This window comes from Scleropages formosus, chromosome 4, assembly GCF_900964775.1.
Source record: "Scleropages formosus chromosome 4, fSclFor1.1, whole genome shotgun sequence".
NCBI lineage: Eukaryota > Metazoa > Chordata > Actinopteri > Osteoglossiformes > Osteoglossidae > Scleropages > Scleropages formosus.
The window spans coordinates 26,064,398-26,073,144 of record NC_041809.1 but is presented as its reverse complement, the minus strand read 5'-3'; the positions used below and the strand labels follow the sequence as shown (position 1 = coordinate 26,073,144).

The window sequence follows — 8,747 nt, the reverse complement described above, 5'->3', positions numbered from 1 at the left end:
CCGGCAAAAATTGTTTACATAAACCATTTTATTATAATACAGATGTACTGATGTGTTGCACACTGATAACCCTAACATAATCAATTAATTACACCACACTTACCTTTTGAAAATATGTGACTGTTACATAAAAACAAACCCAAGAACCCCATGCGTTTGAAGTGACGTCAAACAAAGCTCGACGCTGCAGTTCAACACGTTGGACCAAAACACTTTTACGTGAAAGGAGGGGTTCATTACAAAGTACCCCAATAAAATACCATGAGCCACATTTCGCTGGGAGTTGAATGAAGAGTTTAGTCGGATACAAGTAACTGTAAAAACTGTTTACGATTAGTAGAAGTCTGGCTGTCTGTTCACGTTAACACATTGGTGTGAATTTATGCAATCTCCCCCCCCACCCGGACACCGACATGGGCCCTTCCAAGCGGCTCGTGCTGCCCCGGAAGACGGCGGGTTGTAGTGCCGGTGTGAGAACGCGCTGAGACAGCTGTTGACATTGTGGAGGAGCGGGGGAGTTGCGCGCTGTGGGCGCAAAGAGCGAAAACGCACCGAAACGTCAAGGTTTGAATGAATCACAGTAACAGGATAGTGTGTGAGAGTGCCGAGGGTTTGGATTTAACCGTGTCAGGATGATGTTCTCCACTTTAGCAGGCTGATCGTATCGGTTATAAATCAAAGGTCCATCACCGAAACGGCTTACTTTTTAATAATGTTCTCACAAAAACCTGCTTAAATACAGTACTGTGTTGGACGGCGGGTAGATTCACATGTGATGAGAGTATAATAGTCAACGCCATTTCCTATTGGTTGTGGACGGAAATGACAATGTTAGCAGATCATTACTGTACTGCGTACTATGGAGATTACTAAATGGTAAAGCAGTGCGAGGCAGGCAGTAGATTTGTGAGTTATTGGTCTATAACATAACAAAAAGGACGAAGAGAAACGACCAGCCAACCCTCACATACTACTGTAATAAATGGAGGATTTCTTAAGCTCACACACAGATTGAGATTTCTGCCGGACGATAGTGGTAAATACAAGATGTATGTAATATGGCCGAGTGAGTGAGCGAGCGACCAGGTTGACGTGGTCCGGTCCGGTCCGGTGCGGCGGTGTGTGGTGTCTGTGCCGGTTAGTCGGTCCCCTGACGCGGACCGCGGCGGTCCTGTGTGTGGGCAAACACGGCCGCTTCTTCTTCGCCCCCCGTCTCTCTCTCTGCGTGCACTGAATGGTGGCGCAGTTTTCTTTTCCATTCGATTCGTGTCCCAGAGAGCAGAGTCAGAACCTGAAAAGCTTCGGCCCTGGCTTGCCAGTTGCTGCTCGTTGTCCGCGACGCATTTTGTGAAGGAAGTAACCGGAATTGCTGCTGCTGCTGCTGCTGCTGCTGGGTTCCCAACACGGGCGCGACTCTCAAAATGGTTCTCGCCGTCATTTCTGGCGTTGTTCTAAAATGTGCACCTCGTTCTTTATCCAGACGTTTCCATGGACCGTACGTGTGTAGGGCTGTTTTGTGTTCCTGTGTATAAACAAAGTGCTGCAGATGTCAGTGTCACATCTACTCGCTGTCCTGCTGCTATTTGCCATGATTAAGAGTCCAAAGAAACTTTCAAGGTGTTCATTTGTGTTGTCTCTAATGCTCTGGTCTTAATCCTGTGTTGAAGCGTCTCTCTGGACTGGCTGAAATCAAGAAAGTGTCCGAATCGCTGGACAGGCTGGTAAGTGAAGTGTACCTGTCCGCCTCGGGCAGGCTTCACCCTTAGGTCTTTGTCTCACATTTACATGATTCGTTCATTTAGAATCAGAATCGGAACCAGAACGAGCTTTATTGCCAAGCATGTTCGCACATACAAGGAGTTTGTCTTGGCGGCAGGAACTTCCACGGCACAGACAGAATGACAGTGGCAAGATAGATGAGAAGATAGAGTATGTGAATGAGGGATGAAAAATATATAAAAATATACAGTACCCAATATTATATACAAAAATAGTCACTAGTTACAAATGCAAGGGAGTGTGAGAAGAGATATGATGTGATAAAAAGCTATAAATATAAATAGCGTTGTGTATTGCACTGGTTTACTCTCTAGGGGAGAGATTTAGGTGTTCATGAGGTAGATGGCCTGAGGAAAGAAACTTTTCTTATGCCTGGCTGTCCTGGTGCTCGGTGCTCTCTAGCGCTGGCCAGATGGCAAGGGTTCGAAGAGGAAGTGGCCTGGATGTGAGGGGTCTAGAATGATTTTGCTAGCCCTTTTACTGACTCTGGACGAGTGCAGTTCTCGGAGAGCTGGCGGGGATGTGCCTACGATTCTTCCAGCAGTCCGAACTATCCGCTCTAGTCTTCTGATGTCTGACTTCGTAGCTGAGCCGAACCAGACAGTTATAGAGGTGCAGAGGACAGACTCGATGACTAGCAGATGCTTTTGTCCAAAGCGACGTACATCTGAGCAAAAGTACAATTTATGCATTACATTAAGAGGAGGAGACATAGCTGCAGACATGAAAGTCTCAAGCAAACCAAGTCTGCGACCTTCCACGTGCTGCACCGATGTTCATCATTCAAGTAGGCACATAAGACACAGGATAGGCAAGTCCTGATACCCTCCTACCATTTTTTTTTTTTTTTTTTTTTTTTAAATATTAAGATGCACAAGCAAGCAAATACAATGCCGGAGTAGTTATAAAAGCCTTTATCTGGTGATGTTCATGAAGTTGCGGTGCATGAACATTTACACCGTTCATGAGCTGGAGAGATCTTGGGCGAAATGGGTCCGGAAAAGGTGAGTTTTCAGACCCTTGTTGAATGTAGGCAGAGTTTCCACAGCTCTGAGTGAGAGGAGAAGGTCGTTGCACCACAATAGAGCCAGAACAGAGAACCTCCTTGCTTTACCTTCCGTGTGCGCGCGAAAGGTAAAGCACGGAGGTTTTGGGTTCTGTATGTCTTTTAATGTCACGGTTGAGGACGTGCTTTTGACCACCTTTGTGTGTTGTTCTAGAATCTAGCAGAAGATTTGAATGGACAAAGGGAGCAGAAAGACATAGGTATGTACAGTATGTTTACTATAATGTCTGTTTATATGCAGGCGTAAGCATTTTTAGGATGTAGCTGGAACACAATACACAGCACAGTTAACGGGATGATAATGTATGTAGATCCTCCACAGTTTTCCACAGAGCCGATTGTACGTGCATTTGATCTGAAGGTTTTGACACAGGCCCAGGTGATATGGCTGCCGGAGACTTTTGCACTCTGACCCCTTGGCTTCAGGAGTCAGAGGAGTCCTGGTTGTGCTGTTTCCATATTGGACCAGACACACGTCTCCTCAACTATCCTCTTGCTCTCAGCAGACCCAGCCAACGTACAGAAGCCCTGTGGTGATCCCAGCATGCCAGTCAAGAAGAAAAGGAAGTCATCAGGCTCAGATGATGCTGGACTCAGGAAGTGCAAAATAACAAGGTGATTGTTAAAGCATTTTCGTCCATGACAGTTTTGACTTTTTTTTATGAGAAAGTGTGAAATAATGAAGAATAATGTTGCCCCTTTAAAGAATGTCTCCTTTGCCAAAAAGGATATTTTTTTCTGGGACCTTTTAGATGAAACTTTTGTATAGATTTATTCTCCTTTTTTTTTTTTCTTCAAGGGATACTACTAGTGACATGAAACTGTATATTTGTGTAATTCTCCCAAATGAGGACTCGTTTTCATCTAGTTTTTGTAGACCAGCAACCCCTGGAAGGCTAATCAACTCTGAAGACCACTTTTCCAGCAAGAAGTGCCTCTCTTGGTTCTATGAGTATGCAGGTACATTTGTGTACAGGGGCAGAGGGGACGGCGTATATAGACGTGCTGGTTGTTCTGTGCCTGGCACAGCTTGAAAATAACACAGTAGCACTGTCAGCTGTTACTGCGCCTATTAAATTTCAAAGTGAAACACTGTCCATATTTAAGAAAAATAGTACCGTTGAGCAAGGTACTTAAAATTGCTATAGTAAAATTATTCAGCTGTGGTAAATAATTTTAAGTGGCTTTGCAAAAGTAGATTTGGAGAAAAGCCTCAGCTAAATGAGTACATAAAAACAGCTCAGTACCTTTTTCATTAAACCTAGTTTTGCATTTTCTTATTTATTTAAAAGATACCTAAAGTGGCATATGACTGCAGATAAGTAAGCCCAAGTTGCAGTTAGTGTGTCGGGAACTTTTTAATAAACCGTAGATCCAGGGATGGTTCAGTCCTTGCGTTTCTACACTGCCAGACTGAAGTGGTGCAGTTAAAAGTCACTGAGGAAAGGATTATGGGTGTGTTCTGACAGGTCCAGATGAGGTGGTGGGACCAGAGGGCATGGAGAAATTTTGTGAGGACATCGGTGTGGAGCCTGAAAATGTGAGTCCCATGTCATGTTGCCTACATCTTCAATTTTTTTTTTTTTTTTTTTTTTTTTTTTTTTAAAGCTTTACGTGTCATCACACACTATGATCTTTTGAAAACATTAACAAATCAGAGGTAAGGTGATACTAGTTAGTGATTGGGCTTTGCTGTGCATTATATGTGCACATCCTTTGGCTCCCTGTTCCACAGACCCTATTAAGAAATTTCAGATCAGTAGATGTTGTGCCACCTGTGAAGATGTAAAGATAATTTTAACAGTTCATGGCTGCATTCTGATCTGGAATTAGTCTTTCTATTAATGCTACAGTTAAAGTAATTAAATGTGTTGAAACCAATAGATGTATTTTTTTTAACACCAGCAGTTACTTGTTATATTTGAAAATTGCTTTGTGTGTATTTTTTTCTTCTTTTTTTTTTTTTTTTTTAAGATTGTGATGTTAGTTTTAGCTTGGAAATTAGAAGCACCAAATATGGGATTTTTCACTAAAGAAGAGTGGCTGAAAGGAATGACCTCATTACAGTAAGTCTTTCTATAATTTGTGTTTTTCTCCCATTGAGTAATAAGAGGGTGAAGTAGGGGTTTTGTCTAGAGCAGATGTTGCACCTGACCGGCCACTTTTCTGATGATAAAAGATTATTGATTTTGGCTGTATAAACAGAAAAAAATGGACCACAAAACATTTGTCAAAGTCTGTGTAGAATTTCACCCAGGAGCCCCTTGAAGATATTCCTCTTGCATCCATCAGATGCGACTGCAATGAGCGATTACAGGAGAAGCTGGACTATCTGCGATCACAGCTCAATGATGCAGCCGTCTTCAAGAACATATACAGATATGCCTTCGATTTTGCTAGGGTGAGTTTGAACACATCTTCAAAGAACAGTTCAGGTTTAACTGGCATGCTTAGCATGTACACACACTTTACATGCTCAGACCATTTTAACAACGTGTGGATGTTAACTGCCCAGCTTAGAAGAACACATGTTTTTTGAATTTTTGTCATGACAACAGGGGGGCATGGTGTGTAAAAGTAGTTGTCTCACAGCTTTTGATGTGCTTATTGGACATGGGTTCAGTTCAGCTCAGCTCAGAGTGTGTGGTGTTTGCACACAGACATGCACAGGAAAAAGCACTGGCAAACCACTTTTGTTGTCTTGCCTAGAAAACCATGCAAGTGGTTGCTGAGAGTTGGATTTGACCAGCTGTAGTGTCCACACATGCATGATGGCAGAGTATGTTGTTTTGGTCAAGTGACAACCAAATGAGGGGGGAAATAAAAAAAAAAAAAAAAAAAAAAAATACTAAATGTTCAGCTTTGCTTGTGTCCTCCCTTCTTTGTGCTTTTTTTGCCTTGGGTCTTTTTTCCTTATCTTAGTGACACCTTTCTCATTGTAGGATAAAGACCAGCGTAGTCTCGACATGGACACAGCCAAGTCCATGCTTGCTTTGCTTCTGGGGCGGACGTGGCCTCTCTTTCCTGTGTTTCATCAGTTTTTGGAGGTTTGTGATGAATCATCGCATGATCATTCCAGACTGGGGTAGTTTGACAGCCTGATCTTTTTTCTTGCTTTTTCTGTGTACTTTTGCTCACATTCTTGTGTGTAATACACAGATACTTTTAACATGAGCTAGACTGGTGGTACAGACTATCTCCACATACTATATGAATGGGCACTTACAGAGTTATATTTTAATTTGTTATCCGGGTTTGATATGTGTTCCAGCAATCCAGGTACAAAGTGATGAACAAGGACCAGTGGTACAACATATTAGAGTTCAGCAGGACTGTCCAGGCAGACCTTAGTAACTATGATGAAGATGGCGCTTGTGAGTCTTCATGTATATCCTCCACAGAAAAATGTAGAAAAACCATTTTTAACTCTAGACAGGCAAAAATTATTCTTGGTCATTTTAGCTAGTTGTAATTGATAATCATTTTCAGGTATTCTGTATTTCCCTGTATAATCCATAGAAAACTCTTGACCTCCTCCTTTCTCTTTTCATCTTGCAGGGCCAGTAATGCTGGATGAGTTTGTTGAGTGGCATAAGGTTCGCTCTGCATTGTAGAGGGCATGCATGCAGGAGGGATGAGAATTACACCAGGAGGGGAGCCATCCCCCTCTCACCTCCCAGCAGTCATGGGCATGTCTGAAAGAATTGCCCTTGGGCCCTTCATACAATTGGCTCTCGTTGCCCTGGAGAGACTAAACTGCACTCTTACCTTCAAAAGGGGATACCCTTAGTCTGTGTCTGTTGCCACAGTCTCAAAACCAGTGTTGGAACAGCCCTGGGAATTTTGTTTTCTTTTTATTTTTGGGGTCTTACATTTGTTTAAAGAATGTTTTCAGAAGAATAAAGAATGGACTTGTACCAAACACAATAGCTGAAAATGTGAGTTGGTGTGATCAAAAGATCAAGTACAGTACGTTGGTTGTGAAAATGTATTTATCTAAACACATCAAAAAGTAGGGTGATTGGTGCTGAGCTTTAAAGTCATATTTTGCTTCTGTAAAGGAAAATTGCCATCCAGACAGTCCAGCTGCATACCTGTTCCATGTTGAGTATATTAAATGGTTTTTAAGACAATGCTTATAAGGCTACAAGCAGGTAATCTTAGCAGTGCTGGGGAGTTTGTGTGCTTAATGCACACACATCTTACCTGTGGTGTCCGTAATACACAAAAGATGATCTCGTTTACTTATCTCCACTGCAGCTGCTCTGAACACATCTTTACCGCTGTACTTAGCCTGAACTATCCAAACAATTGATGATAATGTGAATTTAGATTTCGCAATGAGAAATTTGCTTAAGGTAAGGTGTGACTCCATTGAGATCAAGCTTCTTTGTTCACCATTACCCTTTAGGAGCATGTCATTCCTTCTCCTGTACAGTGCTGCTTAAAAGAGGAGCGGGGCATGGAGTAAACCGCACTGCTAGGATCTTTTCATAATCACTGGTGAAAATCAAGCTAAAAATCATGCCGTCCTTAAAAAAAAAAAAAAAAAAAAAACTAGAAAAGCTACACACATGTATATTTAACCTATTAATTTTCGAAGTTAATTATGTCATTAACTTGATTCCGTATGGAAGGGAATCTAATTTGGCTCTCATCATGTGCGCTCGTCCTTGTCTGTCGCGGGGCTCTAATGAGATCGACTGAAGCAGAGGACGGACGAGGCTGACGGCACCACGTGGCGGGAGGACGCGGGACGCAGCAGCTTCGCATTGCCGCGAAGATCGCCGCTCCGGACTCGCTTGCTTCGTCGCCCGTGATACTCATCCGCAAGCCCTTTTCACGGTTTCACAATTTTTACGTAAACACTCAACATTAATTAAATGATTTATTGGTACACTCACTGAGTACTTTGTGTGTAGGGCTCATGGCCGGCGGCTTTCGATGCATTAATTACGAATTTGTGATACAATTATTAGACTGATCTCTCCTAATGACTTTAATGTAATTACGATGTGGTGGTTATAGCTGATTAAATGTTCCAGTTGCTGGCATCATGTTTCCGGATGTTGCTGGTGAGTGCTGTACAACGTACAGCATTTCTCATCACGAACATCTTTACCAAAAGATGGAGATGTTGGGCTGGTAATCGAGCAGTTTGAAAGCCGTTGAAAATATTTCATTGTTTCCTTGCCAGTTTGAATTATTTAAGATGCTAGAATGTACAAAATTTTTCTCATTTTCACTGCGGCACATTTGAGTTATTAATCACTCGTGCTACATATGAGATTATGAGAAATGGAAAGCTACTTTCCCAGACAGCCCAACTGGGCGTCACAGTTCAGCTCATAACGGGCTTCCTGGGTGCGGGTTCTTCCTCCAGCATCATTCCGTAGTGACTACATACTACATGAGCCCTTTCCATAGGCGTCACAAAGGGGGCGGAGCCATTGTTCAAGCAACCCTAACGTTTTCTGAAAAAATGTGTAACTCTCTTCAGTACAATTGATAATACCTTTTTCTTTCCCGCCAATACGTGACAAGTTGTTACGCCCCTGGGCTCATCACCGTGTCTTTTGGCACTGTCGCGTACTCGAGAAATAGTTTACTTCTTCATCCTGAAGTGAAAAGTCTCCGTAGAAAAAAATAGCACAAACTATATACGATACTAGACTAGTGGCAGTGATTTGGAACACCCGAGGTGTTATGGACAGGAACTGTGCGACGAGGAAGAATCTCTGCAAAACAGCTGCTCAGAATGACAATGCAACGCACAGTTATTGCTGAAAACGTGGAAATAACGGGCAAACAGGGACGTTTACAGCTTCGTTTCTAAAAGAAACGTGAGTAACGTTGGAGCGGATGAAAAAAGCAGTGGACGAAAGGGCTTAAACGAGCGAGG

General features: G+C 42.6%; 1 protein-coding gene across 2 annotated transcripts; it reads left to right on the top strand.

Moving 5' to 3' along the window:
- The first annotated feature begins 456 nt into the window (after nucleotides 1-456).
- On the top strand, nucleotides 457-6,928 carry LOC108921168 (DCN1-like protein 5). Of its 2 annotated transcripts, none has more exons than XM_018730510.1 (11): nucleotides 457-564; nucleotides 1,668-1,721; nucleotides 3,000-3,045; nucleotides 3,352-3,460; nucleotides 3,714-3,805; nucleotides 4,315-4,385; nucleotides 4,820-4,911; nucleotides 5,138-5,246; nucleotides 5,788-5,892; nucleotides 6,117-6,219; nucleotides 6,404-6,928. In XM_018730510.1, exons 4-11 carry the CDS (start codon nucleotides 3,390-3,392, stop codon nucleotides 6,457-6,459), a joined length of 699 nt encoding a protein of 232 aa, XP_018586026.1. In that variant the 5' UTR covers nucleotides 457-564; nucleotides 1,668-1,721; nucleotides 3,000-3,045; nucleotides 3,352-3,389; the 3' UTR covers nucleotides 6,460-6,928. The 2 variants fall into 2 exon arrangements, with proteins under 2 accessions (XP_018586026.1, XP_018586025.1); XM_018730509.1 differs by having other exon boundaries at nucleotides 3,349-3,460.
- Nucleotides 6,929-8,747: the final 1,819 nt, after the last annotated feature.

What these genes read in the sequence shown, in the direction of transcription:
- LOC108921168 (XM_018730510.1), top strand. Translation starts at nt 3,390, where the DNA reads ATGCCAGTCAAGAAGAAAAGGAAGTCATCAGGCTCAGATGATGCTGGA. An exon ending in TTGGTTCTATGAGTATGCAG is followed by an intron (nt 3,806 to 4,314) that starts GTACATTTGTGT and finishes GTGTTCTGACAG; the next exon opens with GTCCAGATGAGGTGGTGGGA. An exon ending in CTATGATGAAGATGGCGCTT is followed by an intron (nt 6,220 to 6,403) that starts GTGAGTCTTCAT and finishes TTCATCTTGCAG; the next exon opens with GGCCAGTAATGCTGGATGAG.